This window comes from Leucoraja erinacea, chromosome 22, assembly GCF_028641065.1.
Source record: "Leucoraja erinacea ecotype New England chromosome 22, Leri_hhj_1, whole genome shotgun sequence".
In the NCBI taxonomy this organism is placed as follows: Eukaryota; Metazoa; Chordata; class Chondrichthyes; order Rajiformes; family Rajidae; genus Leucoraja; species Leucoraja erinaceus.
Genome location: NC_073398.1, coordinates 24,334,256 through 24,359,184, shown reverse-complemented (window position 1 = coordinate 24,359,184; position 24,929 = coordinate 24,334,256). Strand labels below are relative to the sequence as shown.

The window sequence follows — 24,929 nt, the reverse complement described above, 5'->3', positions numbered from 1 at the left end:
GATCAAAAATTGGATTCATGGAAGGAAACAAGGTGATGGTGGAAGGTTGCTTCTCGGACTGGAGTCCTGTGACTAGTTGTGTGCCTCAGGATTCGGTGCTGGCCCATTGCTGTATGTCATTTATATCAATGATTTGGATGTGAACATACACGGCAAGTTTAGCAAGTTTGCAGATGATACAAATGTGGGTGGTTTTGCAGATAGTGAAAATGGTTGTGAAAAATTGCAGCAGGATCTTGATTGATTGGTCAGGTGGGCTGAGGAATGGTTAATAGAATTTAATACAGAGAAATGTGAGGTGTTGCATTTTGGGAAGTCTAACATGGGCAGGACCTACACAGTGGATGCAGAGCTCTCACTTAACTTTTTTTCCCTGTTGCCAGCCGGGCAACCTCGGCAGCTTTTTAGGTTGCCAAATCACAGTTTAGGTGGTCATTTAAGATGGCTTGCATGACGCGTGCGATAATGTGCTCGGACGAAGTGCGTAGTTAACAGCCAGAATTATGGTCAATGAAGCATTCACATATTATTTCTGCTTCAAATAAAATCACAAACTAAACATATTCACCAATAAAGACATGATATATACCACAATGACATGCAGAAAAATTACAATGCAGTATCTCATCTCTTTTTACACATTGCAATGAATGCAATTTCTATTATCTCTTTCAACTTCCAAACAAAAATATGGTTATTCAGCGTATGATCAACCTCGCTGAGACCAAGCGCCGGCTTGGCGATCGCTTCGCACAACACCTCCACTCAGTTCGCAATAACCAACCTGATCTCCCGGTGGCTCAGCACTTCAACTTCCCCTCCCATTCCGAATCCGACCTTCCTGTCCTGGGCTTCCTCCATGGCCAGAGTGAGGCCCACCGCAAATTGGAGGAACAGCACCTCATATTTTACTTAGGTAGTTTACACCCCAGCGGTATGAACATTGGCTTCTCCAATTTCAGGTAGTCCCTGCTTTCTCCCTCCTTCCCCTCCCATTCCCAGCTCTCCCACAGCCTACCGTCTCCGCTTCTTCCTTTCTTTTTCTCGCTCCCCACCACTCCCGACATCAGTCTGAAGAAGGGTCTCGACCCGAAACGTTGCCTATTTCCTTCGATCCATGGATGCTGCCTCACCTGCTGAGTTTCTCCAACATTTTTGTCTACCCATTCACACAAGTTCTGTTATCCCACTTTCCTCACCCACTCCCTGCACATTAGGGGCAATTTTACAGAGCCAAGTTAACCTACAAAGCCAATGCGTCTTTGGGATGTGGGAGGAAACCCACACGCTTGCAGGGAGAATGTGCAAATTCAACACAGACAGTGCCTGAGAACAGGATCGAACACAGATCTCTGGCGTGTGAGGCAGCAAGTCTATCAGCTGTGCCACTATATTTTATTTTCCAACACACAAAAAAATTATACGTTGATAACTTTGGTTACTAAAAAAAAGAAACTATCCATTTTCAGTCTTAAATCTCTAAGTGACGCTATGTCCCCCTTTACAGCTAGCTACTGTATGTTTTAATTCAGTTCAAGGCTATTGGGGCAGTACATTGGCCATAAATTGGCTGCCTAAAATTGCCAGAGACCTGGAATTGATCCTGAAAATGGGTGCTGTCTGTATGGAGTTTTGTTTTCTCGTTTATAACATTGTTTACAGAGTACTATGTTTACATATTCTGTTGTGCTGCTGCAAGTAAGGTTTTCATTGTTCTAACTGGGACGTGAGAGAATAAAACACTCTTGACTTACGTCGCTGATGTGTTGGATAGAACTAGAGTACGGGTTATCGGTGGTCGGCATGGGCCGAAGGGCCTGTTTCCACGCTGTATCTTTAAATTTAACTAAAAACACTAAAACCAGAGGAAATGTAAAGAAGGGTTGCTACCCAAAACGTCACCCAATTTTTTCTATTCAGAGATGCTGGCTGCTCCATGGAGTTCCCCCGCACAATTAAAGCATGGAATAGTCTTCACCCTACCATAGGTACCAACCAGACGCAACTAAATTTAAGGTAGCTTTTATCCCCCCCCAAGAATCCCCCTCCTCCCGCCCCCCCCCCCCCCCCCCCCCCCCCCCCCCCCCCCCCCCCCCCCCCTACCAAAGTGGTGTAGCCAAAGAGTGAGTAAGTAAAAATAAATAAGAAAGGAATAGAGAAATAAAAAGACAAAAAAGAAAGAGAAAAAAAAGTGATGATATACCTGCCTGGCATCCCTTCCCACCCATCACCCAACCCGTAATTTGATTTAACTCCAAAAATGTGTTGTACCATACTATCCTTGTAATGAATCAATGAATGGTGTCCATGTCTTCGATAAATGCTCTGGTTTTTCTGCTAGGACAAGGCCCATATTTTCAAGATGTAGCGTCTCAGACATGTTTTTACTCCACATTTTAAGAGTAGGGATAGATGTATGTTTCCAAAATTTGAGTATTAGTTTTTTCGCCGTTATCAGGCCATAATTAAGGAAACGTCTTTGAAATAATGAAAGCTTTGAAATAAAAATGGTCAATTTTCGAGTGGTCAAGTCAATCACCTGATCTGAACCCAGTTGAGCATGTCTTTTATATGCTGAAGAGAAAACTGAAGAGATCTAGCCCCCAAAACAAGCATAAGCTAAAGATGGCTGCAATACAGGCCTGGCAGAGCATCATCAGAGAAGACACCCAGCTACTGGTGATGTCCATGAATCGCAGACTTCAAGCAGTCATTGCATGCAAAGGATATGCAACAAAGTACTAAACATTACTACTTTCATTTACGTGACATCCCAAACATTATGGTGCCATGATATGTATAAACACTGCTATAATTTCTACATGGTGAAACAAAGATGTATAAAAATAGCCTTTCTTAAAATCTGACAATGTGCACTAGTCACGTGATTTATTTTCTATTACAAATCTCAAATTGTGGAGTACAGAGGCAAATAAATAAATGATGGGTCTTAGTCCCAAACATTATGGAGGGCACTGGAAATGAGAATGTATTGACCTATACTGCCCACTAGACCATGTATTTTGGCCCAGGTGTTATCTCTTGATCTTTCTCACCAAACTCCTTAACTACGGTATGGAGATGGTACTTGCATCTGTCGATTTTGAAGCAGAGCTGCAAGCCATTGATAATTTGTTCACTGAAACACGCAAAAGATGTGCAGAGCATGAAGGTCTCTACTGACCTGCAAAAACTTAATGGTAGCAGGAACACTCTACCAAAATGTAACAGTAGCAGGACACATTGATCAGGTTAAACGACTTAAGGATTGCTTCCTTTAATTAGCTGAGGCAAAGAATGCAAGAGTTTGTTACAGAACTTTATACAATTGTTGGGCCTTAGTTTAAGTACTGTGGTTTGCTGTAATCACTAGATTATAGGAAAGATCTGTGAGGGTGCAGAGGATCATTTGAAAATATTGCCAGAAGTAGAACATTTTAGCTTAATTTGGATAGGTTGGGGTTGTTTCTTTGAGGAGTCTGCTTGAGGTTCATACAATTGCAAGGTAAAATAAGCACATAGGAAAGCTATTTTAGCAGGTCAAAATTCAGGAAGCATAGATTTAAAGTAATTAGTGGAAGGATTTGGCACGGAAGGGTTAGAGGATAAAAGTTGTAACTCGCTGCTTAGAAGAGTGGTAGCAACAGAAGCCATTTGGATAGGAATCTGAAATACTGTGAGCTACAGGGTTTTGGATCTGTATCTCTTGTCTGAATAGCATGGATGCAATGGGCTAAATAGCCTGCATCAAATGTATATTTTTCTGTGATTGATATATGTTGATTCTATGTTGATATAAGATTAGGGCACCAATTTTTTTTGCAGCAAACAAAGATTTGAGATTAATTATTCAATCAAATGAAGCTCAAGAAACAACCTTGCCAAAATCCAAATTTGTGATTGCTTATCCCAAAAATGCAGTTAAAAAAGGTTTAAATTCTGATTAGCGCAAGTACTGGAAATCAGAAGTAACAAATTGCTGAATACCTATTGGGCCAGGCATCTTTTAATAGATAATAGGTGTGGGAATATGCCATTCGGCCCTTTGAGCCAGCACCGGCAGTTAATGTGATCATGGCTGATCATCCCCAATCAGTACCCCGTTCCTGCCTTCTCCCCATATCCCCTGACTCCGCTATCTTTATTCTTAAACTGTGGCCCCTTGTTATGGACTCCCCCAACATCGGGAACATGTTTCCTGCCTCTAGCGTGTCCAAACCGTTAATAATCTAATATGTTACAATAAAATCCCCTCTCATCCTTCTAAACTCCTGAGTATACAAGCCCAGCCGCTCCATTCTCTCAGCATATGACAGTCCTGCCATCCCAGGAATTAACCTTGTAAACCTAAAATTTAGTGGAACAAAAAAGGTGGAATTGGAATCCATGTCAATATACATGTAGAAATTGGGGCTGTGGTGTTGCCCAGGTATGGCTGACAGATGAGAAATAAGATGCCAAGGATAGGCCCTGTGATGAATTAAAGTTAACAATTACAGAGGAGCAAATGGGCAAGCCATGACAGATGTTTCTGAAACCAGGTAAGAATATGCCAAGTAAAGGAGGTTTCACTAAGTTGACAGTGGAGAAATGATAGAGGAAGATTGATAGCTCCTCTATCTTGAATGTTGTTGATTTTCTACCATGCTGCACAATTTATAGAGCAGATGTAACTGCATCATGAAGGCGTTAGGTGGCCTAAATTCAAAGAGTGACTTTTCACGTCTGAAAAATGTTGTACAGTAAATCAGTATGTAGGGTGTCAGGATCGCCATTCGTCATCGGTGTCGGTTCTGATTTGTTCTGAACATTTTCCTACCTGTAGTTTCCCTTCCCCCTGATTCTCAGTCTGAAGAAGGGTTTCGACTTGAAAAGTCATTATTCCTTTTCTCCAGAGATGCTGCCTGACCCGCTGTGTTACTCCTGCATGTTGTGCCTATCTTTTGTGTCTATTGACCCATCTGTCAATACTGACAAAACAATTACATTTACGCAGCATCATTTTACTTCATCCTGCTGCATCCTCTTTTAAAACCAATTTTTAATTTGCGATATTTTAAACTTTAGCCTATTCCTTTTCAATCCTTTGCACTTTGTATGTTACTAATTTTGGTTACTGTTAGATATAATTTTATTATAGGGCTCCCTTTTAAAGTTTGTTTACTTCTTTCAGTTAATAACCATTAGCCTGAGTGAAAGAATACAAACAAAATTACCACATTTAAACATTGCCCATTATTTCAATTATGCCAACCATTGGTTTAAATGATTGAGTACTTTTAGGTATTGTCATTTCCATCTGTTTTTGTAAAAGATTGAACATTTATGTCTTAGCTTTATAAACAGGAAATTCAAATTACTTGTGCAACCGCATTAGATAATTAAGCAGTAAATATGACTGGCTGACTAGAATTTACTAACAAAGGCACAACGACATATTTGCAGCAGCATTGCAAGAGAACTAATTTAAAATAGTTCATTTTGGTTTTGATCAAAGTGAGAAAACAGTTAATTTTATTAAGCTGTTCATCTGAAACAAGCTCTGCTAATCTATAATTGCTCCATCTGGTGTCACATAAATCGTATGTTGGTACAGCCTGGAAAGCTACCCCTACATTGAAAAATAAGTGGTACTGTACTTCCTGTTTTCATAAACGGTCATGTGCACATTTTAGTGAAGCTTGATTCCTCTGGAGCTTTCTCTCCCTCCCTCTCTCGTTTTTCAGGAGCAGTGAATTACAGTACACGCAGAAGCATTTGAAACCTGAGGCCTCAATCTGGTTTAGCCAGAATATCTAAATACTGAAGATTGGTTATTTTAAAAAGAAACCAGAGGTACTCGGCTCTGAACATTTTCTAATTTTTCCAGAAACCAAGCAGAAGATTGAGCTGCTGATGTCAGTTAACTCTGGGAAGTCGTCCTCTTCAGAAAGGTACAGCAAACATCCATTGCACCCAGAATTGATGGTAAAGGCAGATAGTGGGAAACCTGAAGGAAGGAGGGAGGGAGGGAGGGAGGGAAGGAGAAAGGAGCTGCCAACGTTAAAACGTCAGCTAAGAAAGCTTCACTGTATTGGTTAATGTACAATTTTCAAAATCTATTTTTATTCCAGAGGCTTGTTGCTTTTGTTGAGGTAATTCAAAGCTTATTCATTTGTGTATTTAGCTGAAAAAGTGCACAACTTAAACTAAATAGCAAAAATGAATGTGCTGTATATTCTGCTAATTTAATGTATTTTTTCCTATTCCTGTTGTAACGTGCACAAAACCTGAGTACAGAGCATCCCACTTACTATAATGCTTTTTAGATCTGAACTGATTGTGAAAAGGAGTGTCTGTGCCTCGAAAATGAAATCACAAACCCACAGATTAGTCAGTGAGGCAGATGTGCTGCCCTGCTTCATGGATCTGTATGAACATGTTTATCTAATGCAGTAATGTTTCATACCTGCAGGTGAAGTTAATTGACTTGCAATGTTTATAAAACCATGCATTATTACAACCAAGCCAAAATTGATATTAATTGAAAGAACTAAGGTTAGAAAAGTTAATGTAATTTTACTCAGTTAAAGGCTTTTAGATTGTTGAATTTACCATCTTGCATTAGTAATTGGCTGCTTCTTTAAGGGACTAAGGTTATTGAGAGAAATAATATTGTACGGTACGCATCTACTTCTCAATCGACCATGATCACTAGTTATACTTTTTTGATGGAGCTACGTTAAAGGTATTTGAATGTATTAAAGTCCACATTATTAAAGTGGACAACTTTGCAGGGTTTTTAGGAAAGAAAGCCCAGAGGCTGAATATCAGACAGCCAGTCAACTGTGACAAAACTTTGGCATCCTTTGCTTTTTAGGAGCACTGCTACAAAATTGTGTATTGAAATGTGATTAATTGTCTAATAACAGAATATGTTCTTACTGAAAAATGCCACTTTGACTTTGTGATTAGCAAGATTATGCACACTAAAGGTGGCTGCTTTTACAAACTTACTACGTTTACATTGAAAAGAAAAACAATCTTCAGAGGTTTAGAGCCAATTAACTTACTATTTCTGGCCTACGGTAACTTGAATTGGATTGCCTGTGTCATAAATTGCTGTGCATTTTCTTGATTTGCTGTCTGGTTTCTTTGAAAATTGTTATATTAAATTAATAGGGCTACTTATCTGTCTTTTCGTCTTGAGCTATAATGTACACATTTTCAAAAGGACAAAAGTACACGATATATGTATATATTTTATTGAAAGTAATTTAGCTGTAAACCTCGGTAATTGTTTTTCTTATTTGAAAGTATTTTTCCATTAGTGTTGCTCACAATGAATTTATAATGGAGTCTGCAGAAGGGTCTTGACCAGAAACGCCACCTACTCCTTTTCTCCATAGATGCTGCCTCACTCGCTGAGTTTCTCCAGCATTTTTTGTCTACTATGAGTTTATAATGCTGCATTACAATAAGGATGATACAATTAGTAGCGATGTTACAAAACTTACCTTCAGCGGCGCTGCAGTTCTGCCACTGGCCGTGTGCACGAATTTGGTGCCTTTGAGGGGGAGGGGGGCAGGATTAAAATCCAGTTTTCTACTGCCTGTCCGAGGCTGATTTCCTCGGACTGCTAGCTGATGCAGAAAAATCGTTCCGACTTCCATGCTCGATTTTTTTTTTTTTTTTTTTTTTTTTTTTTTTAAATTACGAGCCAATTTCATAATTATATTAAAATAAAAGGCGACTTCTAACGCCGTCAACGCCTACAACGTGACAGATCTCAAGTACGGGACAAAACACGGTGTAAGTCGTCTATTTTACATATAAACTTGCTTCTTGGGATGACTTTAATCATTCCTCTATAAGCGAAAATGTGATTTGGGCCCCATACGAGCCGGCAGTGTTTTTCCTGCCGATATGGGGTTCAAATTCACTGCAAATGCAGCGTTACAATTGATCGCGTTCCAGAAGCAAGATGATTAAAATGCCCATTTTTTTGGAGATAAGCCGTCTAAATTGTCTATATTTTGTCTTATTCTCTCTCTCCGTGATCATTATTTTTAAAGTAAATCTTCACAACAGTTTGAGTCACATGTATTGTGCAAAAAACAATAATTTGATTATATTTTGGGTGGATGTTTCTAGATTAATTTATGGGAATTAAACATTAAATTCCTTCCATCTGGGATATAAATTCATGATAGTGAAATTTAAAAATCATGTTATATTGTGAATTCTTGTGTGAATGGGATTAGTTTGTTATTTGGATACTTGGGCTATTTAAAAAAATATCCTTTTCTTAAGAAATGGAATCTACAGGACATTGTTAATGGGAGACTAGTGGGCAGAAAGGCATGTCATGTGTGGTTTGAAGAGCAAAAACTTGTAGTTTACAATGCCAAAATTGAAAAGTTGAGGAAAAACAAGGTTGCGTATTGGTTACAATCTGAGGAGTATGATGATGCTACTGATTATGATATGCCAATGTACCAGCTAGCAACTGATCTTCTCCATAAGACTTGGTCTATTGCTAGAAATTGTAATTTATTTACCAATCTGTTACGGATTTACAGCATATAATACAATAATATTAAAGTTCTGATCTTGAGAATATCACATTTTTGAATTTTCAAGGCAGTCTGGATGTTTATTACTATTTCCGTCACAACGGTCAATTTTGTAATTAACTACAATTAGGTAATTAACTAATTATATGCTTTAATTTCAGGTCATCCAAGTAAGATGTGTTATATTTGTTTCAGAATGCTTCAATCTATAATAACTGAAAATTTCATTCAGTTCTCTTGATTTTTAAGAAAGTTATGGGCATTTGACTGTCCTCGATCATAGCTTTTGTGTTAAGTCAATGGAAAAGCAATAGGGAACAAGATGCTAATTTCAGAGTATGAAAATGGCCATAACGTTTTTAATACCGAAGATATGAAAGTGAATTAGGTGTCAAATTAAACTTCTTTTTATGCTTTATCTGATGGGATAAATTGCAGACTTGGATTTTTTTAAATCTCAAAATTTTGTAACTTTGCTACGATTAGCTGCAGAAAATAAGTAGGAATGTTATTGTAAGTGCATGCTTTATAGGAGAGCCTAATGTTGCATAGACATGCCCACATCTACATCAGCCATTAAGATCCAGACATAAGACATAACTGCAGCTGCTGGAATTTGGAAGTGAAGTGCTGGAGGGACTCGCCAGGTCACCCAACATCTGTGGTGGGAATGGACAGACAAAGTTTTGTTTAGCGACGTTCAGACTGAAGAAGGGTACCGACCTGAAAAGTCAACTGTCCATACCCCCCCAAAGATGCTGCCTGATACATTGAGTTCCCCAAACACTATTTTTTGTTCAATCCTCGAGGTCCATAAGGTAACTTGACATTATTTGGTATAAAAACATACCATAATTATTTTGTTCTGTAATCATTTTGTGGCAAAATCTTTCCACCCCTCTCCCCCATTTCAGGTGACTAATTAATTGTACTAGTGTAGCAATTTCAGTATTGACATTTAGGTGCCATCGTAATGCTATGTTAAAATGGATACTAATCTGTAAAGCTCATGCATATTTCCAACAATTCCCAATGTTGTGCCTTTCCCCAGGAGCAGCCATCCTGCTGTATTGTTTGCAATGTTCTTCAAAATACTTACCAATCTCTCTCATCTTCATTTAACTTCATAAGTGGCTTCTGACAGTCAGGGCTCAGATAGGAAAGTGGTCTCTGTTCATTATTTCACCAATGCTTCCTTCACATGGGGAAGTAATGCAAATTGAAATGTAATTTTCCCAACATCGGCCATGATCATGTTCAAATAGCTTTTATAACAATAATGCATATTTATTTTGGTAAGGTGGGTAAAGCCCATTAGTTGCTTGTTGTAGTATTGTCAAGAATGGAATGTATATTTTAAACAGTTAAAGTATGCTGAATGACTGAAGGACTGCATGCTTATTAATTAGTTTGTTTGCATTGTTAACAGTTAAATCTTGGTAATTGACTGGCAGAAAATAATGTAGGCCATTTAATGGAAGGAATATAACATAAATTGGAATAGTTCAATTGTTGTGGTGAATGCATCAGTCACTTTACATTTTGCGTGGAGTTCTGGTCATAAAATAGATAAATGCTATGTTTGAATGAATTTAGAGAGGATATGTGGGTGTCAGTTATGTAGAATGTACCTAGGAGAATAATTGAAAGAAGTTAAAAGTGTCCATCAGAAAGATGAGACTGTATTGAGATTTTTTAAGATCTTAAGAGAATTTAATAAGGTTGAAATTAAAAAATGAAAATATTGCTGGTCAGACAGCATCCATGGAAAGAGACAGTTAATATTTAGGATTGGAGATCCATTCTCAGAATTGGAAAAGAAAAAACAAGTTTGATTTAAATTGCAGACAATGCAACGGAGGGGTGGATAGGACAAGGGGAATATATCAGATGGAGTAAGGGCAGGTATAGGTTGTTGAATCATTTGGTCGACGGGTTAATCAAAGTAGTTAGAGAAACCTTGTTTTATCAGCAAGTTGAATACCTATCATGTATGTATGCCATGTTGAGCAACAATTACTTGAACTATCTGGAACTTGCACATCCCTATAAACATAGCATGTGAAGAGCCGACATATAGCAAGAAGTCAACTGACAGACTATGTTTAGATTCAAAGATGCTAGTATTCAGAATTAACCATAACTTATTGGTGTATGCAAGTACCAAATAGTTGCAGACAATTTGTGGGACCATATTTATTTGGTGATGAATTTAACAAGAAGCAAATTGTTCTAGGTTAGATTTGGAGAACCTATAAAATTGTGAGTTGTAAGACTATTATTGCTGCAAAAATACAGAATGCCTTAGACAAATGAAGGGACTTACAAGTATGAACTTAAATTTTGATTTAAGTGGACCGATCATCACATCAGAAGATCCATTGGTGACAAATGTAAAGGGATGTGTTTATAGATTGCGAGATGCTACTACGTCCTTTATTTAAGCTGCTGGGAAAGAAAACCCATTGGGGTTTTGCATTTTGAGTTTTGGAGTGCTTTAGGCTGTGCTTGGCGCAAAACATCAGTTGGTTGTGTTTTGAGTACGATTTGCACAATGAGGTGAGTTTTTGGAAGCAGTTTACCACATGTGATCCCTACTATATATGCACATTCAGCACAAGCAACCCAGAATGAATTGCTGCCCCAATGAATGTTGGCACTAACCTGAATAACTAAAATTGCATTTTAATCATGTGAGAATTTGGTATGTTTATACATGTTTTGGAAGTTGACTTGCTGTTTTGCAGAACTAAGGATGCCTGGAAACAGTGTTCTTCAGTCTAATGACAGCAGTCTGGGATATGACGTTTCAGTCAGATCAATACAATTCAGATGAATTTGCTCAGTTTAACTTTATTTTAAAACGGATCTGTTGGACATCATTTCTATATTACTGGATTAGCGAGTTGGCGATCTCTTATAGAAAGCAGTAATTAAATGACTTTAAGGTGTGCCATTTATCCTAAGTTGTCTATAAATAGCAAAATAAGATTCTTTGAAACTTAATAATTTTCACTTCAACTGACCTATTTTTAAAGCTGTTAATGTAGATTTGAAAGTAATTTGTTACTATTTTAATAATCGCAGAGATATTTTGGCACTAAGATTAATAGTTGGAAATAGGAGGATTACCTTGGATACTCATGAACAGCTCTTGTATTTGCACGTATACATCACCTCTTGTCTTATCTTGGCAAGTACAAATATATCCACCAAACAACAAATGAGATGAATGAACATTTAATAAGGTACTGCCTTCTGTGAAAATCATTGCTCCAACTGTATACATTTTTTAATTAATTCATGGTTCAACAGCATTTTTCTGAAATAACGTTATTATTTGTCCTGTCGTGAAAGCCTACTATTTTATATTTTTGAAAGCAAACAAATGCAATTGCTTGAAATCTGATTTTTTTAAAAGCTAAATATAAATACTCAACAGGTCAAGCAGACTTATTTGTTTGATAATATTTTTTTGTTGATAGTAATTGTAATCAGAATTTTGAGAAAACGCATTCCATTTTCATCTATTCCTACCTTTGAAATGTTTACTTGTCATTTCATCCATAATGTTGCTTTATCTGCTAGATATTTATAGCATTTTCTGTTATTTCAGATTTCTGGATTTCTCTCCAGAACCATTAAGACCTCTTCCCAAAGACTACTTTAGAAGTTGATACTTGGGACTGCAGCACACTGATCTTGGACTTTTCTATTTTAGTATATTTTGGCTAATGGGGATGAATTCATAGCCTATTTCTTTAGAACTGAATGAAGGACTAAAAGGATTTGTGAAAGCTAGTCTATAGGAAGTTGTCATGCATATCAAAAGAATAAAATAAACATTGTATATTTGTTTGATTCTTTGACATTGCATTGTTCATTTAGGGCTTTCCCAATATAGCAAAACATTTTGATAGGCTGCTTTAAGATATATTTAATTGTTAACATATTTGACCTTTAAAAAAAAAAAAAAAATTCAATTGATAGAGACTCGTCATCAGGTTCTCTGAATGCTTTCTTATTGTAATGTAACGTGAAGCTATCTTCATTTGGAAAATAAATTAGGAATATTAGTTTGTTTAACAGCATTTTATTTGTAAATTTATAATTTTATAAATTTATAATTTCAGTCAATAAATATTTTCTTGGAACATTGCAATCTTCCTTTGTAGTGTAATTAGAATATGGAAACTTAATCTCATTACAGAAAACAAGATAAAACAATTACTAATCTGCCATTTCAAGGTCTTTGTGCAAGTTAATCATCTAACATTCGGTAACTCTTCAAGAAATGTTGTGTTCATTCAGCTCCTAAACTAGATATTTCTCATGAACTTTAAACCTAAATTTAGTATATATGCAGGATGTTTCAGTAGACTTGTTCCACTCCTCCATTAGAACAAGATAAGATAATTTCCCCCAAATTTAAATGAAAACCAGGTTGATCATCAACTAGTTTTGGCTATTTTTGTTATCAGTTGGTATTGGAAATGGTGTTGTTTGTGACCAAGTGTCACATTAAAAAAATCTAAAACACATTTTATGATATATGTGCCCTTTGTACTTTTCGCATTCATTGCACCAGTTAATATTTGGATAATTGAAATTCTTCACTATTTCTGAATTGATTTTTTTACTTGACAAAGTTATCTGTAAATTTTCCCTTCTATCCTGCTTGGACTGTTTGGATATTCATGCTGCGTTTGATCGCAGTTGTTGACCTAATTTTTAACTATTAATATTAGGCACCTTTCTTTTTCCCCCTCCATATTGTTTGTAAACATTGTACACTATATTTTAGTTTTTTTTTAAATTGTAGTTTTGCATGTCCTTCTCCATCTTGGTGATTCATCTACTCAGTTTAGGGTAGAGATGCATTGTGGAAGGAAACCGGAGCACCCAGAGAAAACCCACGCAGTCTCATGCAGAACATACAAACTCCATATAGATAGCACCCGTAATCGGAATTGAACCCGGTCTCTGATGCAATAAGGCAGCAACTTTACTACTACACCACTGTACAACTCCGCCTTACTCATTATACTGTTGTGCCTTAAGTTATATTCTATAAAGCACAACCAGTTTTCTTTTTCTATTTCCCAATCTTTATTTATTTTACCCTACAAGCTTTCACTTATTATGTTTGTCTTCCATTTCCGGCAGTCCTTTGCTTATGAATTTATGCCTAACTTCCCACCTTCCTGCTAAACTAATTTAAGACCCAACAGCACCAGCAAATCTCCATTTGGGGAATTTTAGTACGACCTACAGTGCAAGTCATCTCATAAAGGTTCATGTAAACAGGTTCCAGCCCTCGTGTGTGTACCATATCTTGCAATGTATTCAGCTGCACGATCCTATTTCTGTAGTCACAGGTTTGATGCACCAGGATTAACTTTTTGAGTTACTCTTAGTTTCTTTCTTAACTCAATATCTGGTTGAAGGATCAAAACCCTTTTTCTGCTCCGTTATGTTCTTGACCCTGAAGGGAAGGAACATAACATTCTAAAATCATACCTCGCACTAGCACGCCCCCCCGCTGGCACGCCCCCCCCCCCGCTGGCACGCCCCCCCCCACTTGCACGCCCCCCGCTCGCACCCCCGCCTCCCCCCCGCTCGCACGCCCCCCCCCCACTTGCACGCAGCACGCCCCCCCCGCTAGCACCCCCCCCCCCCCACTTGCACGCCCCCCCCGCTCGCACGTCCCCCACGCCGCCCCCCCCCCTTGCACGCCCCCCGCTCGCACGTCCCCCCCCTGGCACCCCCCCCCACTTGCACGCCCCCCCTCGCACTCCCCCCCCGCTCGCACGCCCCCCCCGCTAGCACACCCCCCCCCGCTTGCACGCACCCCCCGCCCCCGCTCGCACGCCCCCCCCGCTAGCACACCCCCCCCCCGCTTGCACGCCCCCCCCGCACGCCACGCACACCCCCCGCTTTCCCCCCTCGCACGCCCCCCCGCGCACCCCCTGCACGCCCCCCTCGCACGCACTCTCGCACGCCCCCCGAGCCAACCCCCCGCTTGCACGCCCCCCCCCCCGCTCGTACGCACCCCCCCTCGCCCCCCCACACTCCTCCGCCCGCCCCCCACACGCCCTCCCCCCTCCATAACTGAACTGTCCACAGAGCTATGAAATTTGTTCTTTATTGCCTCTGAAAGGAAACCTGTCCCTCGTCAATGTTGACAACTGAATACTGATTAAAATAAGGTCCACTTAAAATAATCTGGTATCTTGAACAACCTGTCCCCTCTTACTCAATTTGGCAAGTACCCAGTAGTGGTTGGTCAGAGTTACAGCACAGCACATTATGTAAAATGTGTTTACATATGCTTGTCCAAATTTTTTTTCCAATGTTAATGTTCAGAATGTGTTGCTATGAGTTCATTTATATAAATGTAAGAGAGTCCCCTCCTCCTTCAAGGTTACTGTGATGAAATTGTGTCCTTCAAGATCCATCTTTTAAGTTCTATATAGTAGCCTTTCTAATTTTTGATGTGTAGTTGCACCTCTGCTTTCATCACTGCATGTTTGAGCTTTTACCCTGAATCTTGCATCTAATTGCCTGGAAAATCTGGTTGGTTGAAGGCACAAAAAGTATGAATGTAGATCAACTTGTTTTAATTTATATTCGTTAAAATATAGGAGCAACCTCCCCTCTAGAAGTATTCACCTCTTTTGCAGTTCCCATGGTTATTTCCTCTTCTTTACCATCCATTATTCAGCACCAAGTGATTTCATTGTACGAGAAGCCTGGCCTCAAGGCTTACACATTTGAACTAATGATAGATAGTTTTTATCAAAAGCTGTTGCAATACTCTGTTGCTGCCAAATTAATCACAAAATGTCTCCATCTTAATACCTTGTTATTACTTACCTTTTACCTTCAACTTCTATTCAATCTGCTGTCTAACTGCCATCTTTGAGGAAAGTCATGCATATTATTTAAGAAGGAACTGCAGATGCTGGAAAATCAAAGGTAGACAAAAGTGTTGGAGAAACTCAGCGGGTGCAGCAGCATCTATGGAGCGAAGGAAATAGGCAACGTTTCCGGCCAAAAACGGGTCTGACTAAGGGTTTCGGCCGGAAAGGTGGCCTATTCCCTTCGCTCCATAGATGCTGCTGCACCCGCTGAGCTTCTCCAGCACTTTTGTCTACCTTCATTAATATTATTCCTTCCTGCATTTTATCTGTAGCATAGATTGGTTGCTTCCATGTTTCCAAAGTTGTTTGGCCTGTCTGTCTGTCTGCCTGTCTCTCACTTTAGGGCTAATTATGAGTCATCTTCACCTTGCTGCTTGATCTCCAATACTCTTTGCTGGTGCCTCCATAGGCCACTGAGTAATACTTTGACATCTCTGTGCTTATCATTAGTTTATGATATGAAACTCAACTCATTGAATTGCAAATTGATTCTAATTTTTGCTTTCATGTTCATCTTGTCATGATGATCCTCCATTGCATTAAATATCTTAACTTGATTCAATTGCGAGTGAACATAACCCAAACCTATTAAGTGGTTATGCACGGTTGTATTTTACAATATATTGGCCGTTTTGTTATGGTCCAAGTTTGTGTTTGGCTTTCCTGCTACTATGATTTCACTCATGGAGAAGTATAGACACAAGAAGTTGGAAATAATGTTCAGTATATGGTCAAAGAACATCAGAACTTTAAGCAAGCTAAGACTTGAAGTTACATTTTAATTGCAGCCTATGTAAGATAATATCTTAGTTGAATTTAGGAGGGCATTATTTTTGCACTGATTTAATTGACCTTTTTTTATTAAGGAAAGGACACTTTTTAAAGGTATTTTAAAATAAAAATGACAAGCTTTATCTTGTTAAATGCTTTGGTTAAACAAATTATGATGTCATCAAGCATTGCCAATACAGGTGACAACTTGTAAAAACTGGGTTGTACCGTTGCAAATATAAAGGATATCTTAAACTATATTTCCATTACTCATTTCATGCTAAATTTGTGGTATGAATTATTACATACATTTTAGACCAGGTTTAATAGTTTTATTTGATTTTTTTTTTCTGTTTAGTCATTGAAATGCTGGCCTAGTGGTGCAGTATACAAGAACTGTAGAAATTTACCTGTATTACTTTTAGCTAAGCATTCCTGATTTTTGTCTATTTGTAAAGGGAAATGCCAAATTTGGGTGTGGTCCTATTCCTGATTTACAAGTCAATGTACAAGCACCCGTGCACATCAGATGATAAAGGGTGAGATGTTTTAAAATACAGATACTGAATCCCTGGATTGAATAAAATAATTTTACCATATGAAATGTATTTTCAATTCCACCTTTATCCTTCATTATATATGCTCATCGTTAGCAATAGCTTTTGTTTATCTGTATTTATTAAAGTGGGCCAAATAATGTGCTTTACTTTAGAAGAACATCCCTAGCTGCAGCAGTATAACTCGTTTCCTTTTCTATTTTCCAGTGGCATCCTTTCCTCAGTATCCGCTACTCTATCCTTCACTGCACATTGCATCTTCAGTTGTTTCATGGAAATGTTTCCATTCAACCAATCTCATACCCTTGAAACCTTGACCGTTTTTCATCGCATCCATAACATCTTTTGCACTTGTTCTTTGCAGTATTCAAAAAAAAGAGATGGTTCAATGGAAAAAAATTAATTCTCTGAAAGGCCCTATACATATGACGGAGCACAGTGATTTTTGTTGGACAAACAGGAATTATTCCGCAGCCTTTTATGCATTACCTAAAGGGTCAGTTCACAATCACTGACTACTCGACTATTGGATGAAATGCTACACTCTGCTATTTCACAGTATTTTAAATATTTTTCCATTGTCTTTAAATCTCTTTCCCCCTTTTTTTTTTTTTTTTTTTTTTTTTTTTTCCCTTTCTTTTCTTCCTCTACTTCATCTATCTCTTTAGTTCTACTAGTTTTAAAGAAAATGAAGAAAAAGGCAAAAAGTATTGGAGACAATGTAATAATAACTGACAATATTATCAATTTAAAAATGTAAGACAGTAATGATGTAATAGATTATGTACCTATCTCCAATAAAAAATATTTACAAAAAAAAAAAAAAAAAAGAACAAATGGTGCCTATATTTAAAAGCAGAAATAGGTGTGATTTACAATATCATAATCAGTTTAAAATCAATAATAGTAAAATGATATGAGTAGTTTGATTATCAGACAAAATTCTTTGTGATTTTCTACATTGTACAGATTGCCGTAAGTCCAACAAAGGCTGCCATCCATTGGGATTTTATGAAAATAACATTTTAAACAGTTTAGCATGTGCTTGCAGTTTATGCTTTAAATATAAATATATGTACGTGTGCACACACACGCACACGTACACGCACATGCACATGCGCATACACACATACGCATACACACGTGTTTCAAATTGGCAATGGACAGGAGGTGGTGATTCGGACTACTTAATGGAGTTAGTGGATTCGCAAAAGATATCCTTAAAACCAATATACCTATACATGCAAATTAGTATGTTTCTTACACAAGAGTCTATTTACATGTATTTTACCATGTAATATGTACGGTACAGAATATATATGTTAATTGTATACAATTGTAGGTGAATTAGTTTGGAATAACTGTAAAAGCATTTCGAATAATAGTCCTTTAGAAGGAGTACTGTGCTGAGGTCAGTTAACGTGAGCCTGAAAGGACAGTTTTTCAGTTAAGGATTAAAATTTACTTTGTTTCATTGTTTGATGTGGGAATGGATTGGATTTTATTGAAGTGTGTAAGAAAGAACCGCAGATGCTGGTTTAAATCGAAGGTAGACACAAAATGCTGGGGTAACTCAGCAGGACAGGCAGAATCTCTGGAGAGAACGAATGGGTGACGTTTCGGGTCGAGACCCTTGCAAGTATTTTAATGCCTTGCAGTTATTAACATACCATTGTAAACAGACATGGATTTGTGAGCCCTAGTCATGTATATAATAGTGGGTTGGTGCGATATCACATACCTTTTTGTGCATAATAATGTGACTGAATACCTTGCAGCAGTCTTTCATTGGTGATCATTTTCCAATGTTTTTTCTACTCAGGATCAGTTCCTGTGGACTGGGGGGTAGCCAATGTAACTCAATTTTTTAAGAAGGGAGCGAGAGAGAAAATGGAATTATAGACCAGTTAGCCTTACATCGGTAGTGGGGAAGATGCTGGAGTTGATTATTAAAGATGTTATAGCAGCGCATTTGGAAAGCAGTGACAGGATCGGTCAAAGTCGGCATGGATTTATGAAGGGGAAATCATGCCTGAAATGTTTTGAGGATGTAACCAGTAGAATGGATAAGGCAGAGCCAATGGATGTGGTGTATCTGGACTTTCAAAAAGTCTTTAACAAGGTCCCACACAAGAGATTTGTGTGCAAAATTAAAGCACATGGTATTGGGGATAGGGTATTAACATGGATAGAGAACTGGCTGGCAGACAGGAAGCAAAGTGTAGGAATTAACGTGTCTTTTTCAGAATGGCAGGCAGTGACTAGTGGGGTACCACAAGGCTCGGTGCGTGGACCCCAGTTATTTACAATATATATTAACGATTTAGACAAGGGAATTAAATGTGACATCTCCAAGTTTGCGGATGACACAAAGCTGGGAGGCAGTGTGAGCTGCGATGAGGATGCTATGAGGCTGCAGGGTAGTTGGGCAGATGCAGGAAAATGTGGATACATGTGAGGTTTATCCACTTTGGTGGCAAGAACAGGAAGGCAGATGGAGCAAGGAGGTCGTACTGCAGTTGTACAGGGCCATGGTGAGACCGCTCCTGGAGTATTGTGTGCTATTTTGGTCTCCTAATTTGAGGAAGAATATTTTTATTATTGAGGGAGTGCAGCGTAGGTTCACCAGGTTAATTCCCAGGCGAGACTGACATATGATGAAAGAATGGGTCGGGTGGGCATGTATTCACTGGAATTTAGAAGGATGAGAGGGAATCTTGTAGAAACATATAAAATTCTTAAAGGATTGGACAGGCCAGATGCAGGAACATGTTCCCAATGTTGGGGGAGTCCAGAACCAGGGGTCACCGGTTTAAGAATAAGGTGTAGGGAATTTAGATCTGAGATGAGGAAAACCTTTTTCACCCAGAGAGTTGTGAATCTGTGGAATTCTCTGCCACAGAAGGCAGTGGAGGTCAATTCACTGGATGTTTTCAAGAGAGAGTTAGATCTAGCTCTTGGGGTTAAAGGAATCAAGGGATATGGGGAAACAGCAGGAACGCGGGACTGATTTTGGATGATCAGCCATGATCATATTGAATGGCAGCGCTGGTTCGAAGAGCCTACTGATGCACCTATTTTTCTATGTTTCTATCCTCATTCTGGCAAAGGCTGCTTATATGGATGGGTAAATGGTAGATGGGGAAAAATTCAAGAATATTTTCAAATTACTTGTACTTTACTTAAATAATTTTCAGTATTACGGACTTACCTTTAAGCCCCCTGTTAATTTAAGTCTTCGTGCCAATTGTGATTAATCAGCAGCTATTTTGGTTGAATTATCTTACGGCCTTTCAAAGAACATGTATGATTGGAGTGCTTTTTAGCAGTAAAACCAATCTGCAGAAAAAGGAAATTTGAATTAAAATAAAAGACCTTTCTTTTCGCTTTGAAGGTAACAGTAAATACAGTTATTGGAAATAAATTAGGTGGTAATACATGCACTTAAATGTGTCAATCTGCAATTTGCTGTCCACGATGTAATGCTCTTACGTTTTGTGTAAATGATATCTCACAGTGGCTTCAAGAAGATGAGTCATGGTGGCGCAGCAGGCAGCCACGGTGGGGCAGCGGTAGAGTTGCTGCCTTATAGTAAATGCAGCGCCGGAGACCCGGGTTCGATACCGATTACGGGTGCTGTTTGTACGGAGTTTATACGTTATCCCCGTGACCTGCGTGGGTTTTCTGCAAGATCTTCGGTTTCCTCCCACATTCCAAAGATGTTCAGGATTGTAGGTTAATTGGCTTGGTAAATGTATAAATTGTCCCTAGTGGGTGTAGGATAGTGTTAATGTGCGGGGATCGCTGTTCGACGAGGACCTGGTGGGCCGAAGGGCCTGTTTCCGTGCTGTACCTCTAAACTAAACTAAAAAGAGAGATGATTTATTTTGTCTCCTGTATCTTTTTTTATTGAATCAATTTCTCTAACCAAGCATTTTTGGTTTAAGCCTTGCGCTGGCCTTTAATGATGCCTCGCGTCACAGCCCTGATTATGCAGAGTTCGAGTGTCTTCAGGAGGCCACTTGATTATTTGATGTCTTGCTGAAAACAGCACACTTTACCACTGCTTGGATTGATGGTTTATTGAGGTTGATTTGAGTATTGACAGGGCAGATTAAATACAGTGATGGGAAGTGTCGCACAGTTGTATGTTACTGGGCCAGTAGTCCCAGATAAGATCCAGTTATGTTCAAATTATGCATTCAAGTTATGTTCTAATTATATTCAGTTTCCTCGTTTATTTGTAATAAAATAAAGTTTCAGAAATGGAAAATGGAAAATTATTCCAGATCTCTCCTTAGGTAGACATAAAATGCTGGAGAAACTTAGCGGGTGAGGCAGCATCTATGGAGAGAAGGAATAGACGTCGTTTCGGGTCGAGACCCTTCTTTAGGTCACTTGTGTCTTTTAGGGTGCCTGTTTTTTTAATCTGGTCTGACCTAAATGTGATGTAAAAGAAGTTCATTCTTAATGGTCTTTTGTAATAATCCTCTTAAATGGGCTATGCCAAAAAAGATCTGACTGGATTTGGATATGACAAATTCAAGCACAGTCAGCCCTGAGGCTTGAATCAGAACTGTGTCTGGGTATCTATGGCTAGACGTGGAGAATTATCCTAAAGACTTGTGAAACAAAACTGCAATGTAGTCATAGACATTGAATCATACCAATGCCCATGGTTTGGCCATTATTCTATCTTGGTGAGATCATCCCATTCAGGGTAATGAGAAATGGCTGATCTTCTGTCTTACTGTATTTTCCTGCAGTCTGCCCATATCCCTTGACTCTTAATATACAGAAATCTATTGATTTTTATTTCATACTAACACTACCAGGAGAAGTGCCTCCCTGAATTCAGCCTGATGACATTTTAAAGAATGTTACTATTTTCAATGAAAACTCTCTTTCTTCTAATCTCAAGGGAATGCAGGTTCAGTTGATTCAATCTGTACTTGTACCTGGAATCAGTCCATAGAACCGTTGCATTCCTTTGGTAAGTACATCCTTGGGCAAGCAGGATTAAACTGTACTCATAGCGGCATCTGAAAAGCATTCTTAAAAGTTGTAAAATTAGAAAGGGAGACCTAATTGCATTACATGTCTAAAATTCTGTTCAGACACTTTATTCTTGCCATTTTCATTAAATGGATAAAAGGGAAAAACGCTCTTGAGTTCCTGCAATGATGTCCAAGGTCTGATATGATTGACCTGAAAACCTCAACCAGTGTAGATTTTTTTCACCATAATTTCCATTGACTTTGGTTTTACTTGTGCTCATTACATTCATTCCAATTCCTGCCTTGATTGTAAGATCATTTACATGCTCATTTAAGCTTTTTTTCTCCTGAATTTACTCCATTATAGCTGGCACGATGAGATCTACCTGACAATGTGGAAAATTGTCCAGCGACCATCCACGCACAAAAATCATCAGATCTTTGGATATGTGACAGCAAATCGTATTGACATTGCTGCCAAATGGAACCCTATAGCCATTGATTTACATCTTGGATTAAGATAGCAAGATTTGGCTCAAGACTTCATGATGGTCTTGGTACAAACTTCCCAAGGGGTTAATCTTAACAGTATATTTGCTAAATCAACCACGTTGCAAGAGTTTGTTTATCCTGTACAAAGCAATTTATCTCCTGACTCTTGGAGAATTCTTCACTTATGTAGTTATGTGTAGCACCAATAGTACTGAAAGCTTCACACTATATAAGTTAAAACAAAGTTGCTTAATCAACTCCACATCTGTCGCTCTGAACGTTCACGCCAGCAACCCCCAGTGTACTAATTGCAGTGCGGACTATCAGCAAGATGTATCATAACAAATTGTAATGGTTTCTTTGTTTTCACCACCCAAATCTTCAACTTCTATCAACCAAAAAACATAAGCAGTGTGTGCTTGTGGATATCATGACCTGCAAGTTCATATTCTGTAAAAAAAGTCACTTCCTACATTGCCACTGGCTCTGAATACCAGACTGCTTTATTCAATCGCATTATGGGAGTCCCTCTGCTCCAAGGACTTCAGCTCGTCAAGAAGCTGATGGTGACATTTGGGTTTCATAAATTAATAACAATGATTTCCCATGGCTTAAAAAAAATCTTGCTTTAATAAAATGAATTCCTTCTGATATGCTCAGAAAAGATTTACTATAGCTATTAGTAATGTTTCTTTTTATTTTGAGTTAGTTTGAATTCATTGTAATAGTAGCTAACTGAATTAATTAAAAACATTCATGAAATATCCATTGCATTTTGCAATATGGTTTATGTTTTGTTTTGTTTATATATTTGTCATAGTTCTGATAACAATTATTTGTAACAAACATTTAACATGGAATTCTACAGCATGGAAACAGGCCTTCAACTAAACTGTACATCGGTAAAACCAAACGCAGGCTCGGCAATCATTTCGCTGAACACCTCCGCTCGGTCCACCTACACCTCCACTCAGTCCAACCTACCTGATTTCCCGGTTACTCAGCACTTTAACTCCCCCTCCCATTCCCAATCTGACCTTTCTGTCCTGGGCCACCTCCATTGTCAGAGTGAGGCCCAGCACAAATTGGAGGAACAGCATCTCATATTTCGCTTGGGTAGCTTACAACCCAGCGGTATGAATATTGACTTCTCTAACTTCAAATAGTCCTTGCTTTCCCTCTCTCTCCATCCCCTCCCCCTCGCAGTTCTCGCACCAGTCTTACTGTCTCCGACTACATTCTATCTCTGTCCCGCCCACTCCCTTGACGCCAGTCTGAGGAAGGGAATCAACCCAAAACGTCACCCATTCCTTCTCTCCAGAGATGCTGCCTTCCCGCTGAGTTAGTCCAGCATTTTGTGTCTACCTTCAAAACTCATCCATGCTGACTAAGATGCCTTTTCTAAGCCCATGTTTGGCCCATATCCCACTAAATAAACCATGTACCTGTCCAAATTTAAATGTTATTTTTGTACCTGGCTCAACTACATCCTCTAGTAGCTCATTCCATATAACACCACCTGCTGTGTGAAAAGGTTGCCTTGGATTCCCACTAAACCTTCCTCCTCCCATCTTAAACCTATGCCCTCTAGTTCTTGCTGCCTCCCATCCTGGGAAAAATACTGTGCATTCAGAGTGGGATTGAGACTGGTTGGAGTTAGGTGAAACTGGAAAGGAGATGATGGGTGGAAGGGGTTGGGAGAGGTGAACAAAGGGAGAAGAAAACTAGCTAGACAGGTGAATGTGTATGGGAGAACTTGGGGGTATGAGTTACCGGTACTTGAAATTGGAAAATTCAATGTTAATACTATTGGGTTACAAGCTATCCAAGCAGAATAGAGAAGTTGTTCCTCCAATTTGCTTTTGGCGCCTCTAACAATGTAGAAGGAGAGACAGGTCATTTGGAAATGAGAAGGAGAATTTAACTGACATACAACCAAATGCTCGAGATGACCATGGTGGACAGGTGCAGTTTTTCCATTGAACGGTCACTAGTCTATGGTTAGTCTCATACTCTTGGTTTTGCCATGTAGAGAAGATCAGTTTGTGAGCGCTGAATGTTGTACTCCAGTTTGCAAGAGGTGCAGGTGAGCCTTTTTCTCACCTGAAAATGATGTATACAACCCTTGATGGTGATGAGCGAGGAGTTGAATGAACACGTCTGGAAAATGCAGGAAAAAGTGCTGAAGGATGGGCAGACCATAGAGTCATACAGCTTTGAAACAGACCCTTTGGTCCAACTTGTCCATGCTGACCAAGATGCCTCGTCAACACCAGTTCCATCTGCCCACATATGGTCCATATCCCAATACACCTTTCCTATCCATGTATCTGCCCCAGTTTCTTTTAAATATTGTTGTAGTACCTGCCTCAACTCGAGTCCTGGCAACATCCTTGTAGATATTTTCTGCATTCTTTCTAGCTTAATGACATCCTTCCTGTAGCAGGGTGATCAAAGCTGAACACAGTGATGCAAATGTGGCCTCACCAACATCTCAATACCCTGATTGATCAAGCTCAATATACCAAAAGCCTTCTTGACCACCCTATCTACCAGTGATGCTGCTTTCAGAGAAATATGTACATGTATTCCTAGACCTCTCTGTTCTACAACACTCCCCAGGGCCCACTGAGA

The 24,929-nt window shown here is 38.9% G+C and overlaps 1 protein-coding gene across 9 annotated transcripts in view; it reads left to right on the top strand.

Moving 5' to 3' along the window:
• The window catches only part of LOC129707820 (SRSF protein kinase 2-like), a 133,891-nt gene that overhangs the window by 42,479 nt on the left and 66,483 nt on the right, over positions 1-24,929 (top strand). For 2 of the 9 annotated variants that reach the window (XM_055653190.1, XM_055653194.1), the window contains exon 3: positions 5,870-5,933. The exons of the other annotated variants lie outside the window; for them this stretch is intronic. In XM_055653190.1, coding sequence (XP_055509165.1) covers positions 5,870-5,933 — 64 coding nt within the window. The remainder of the gene's footprint in view (positions 1-5,869; positions 5,934-24,929) is intronic. 9 annotated transcript variants of the gene reach the window in all.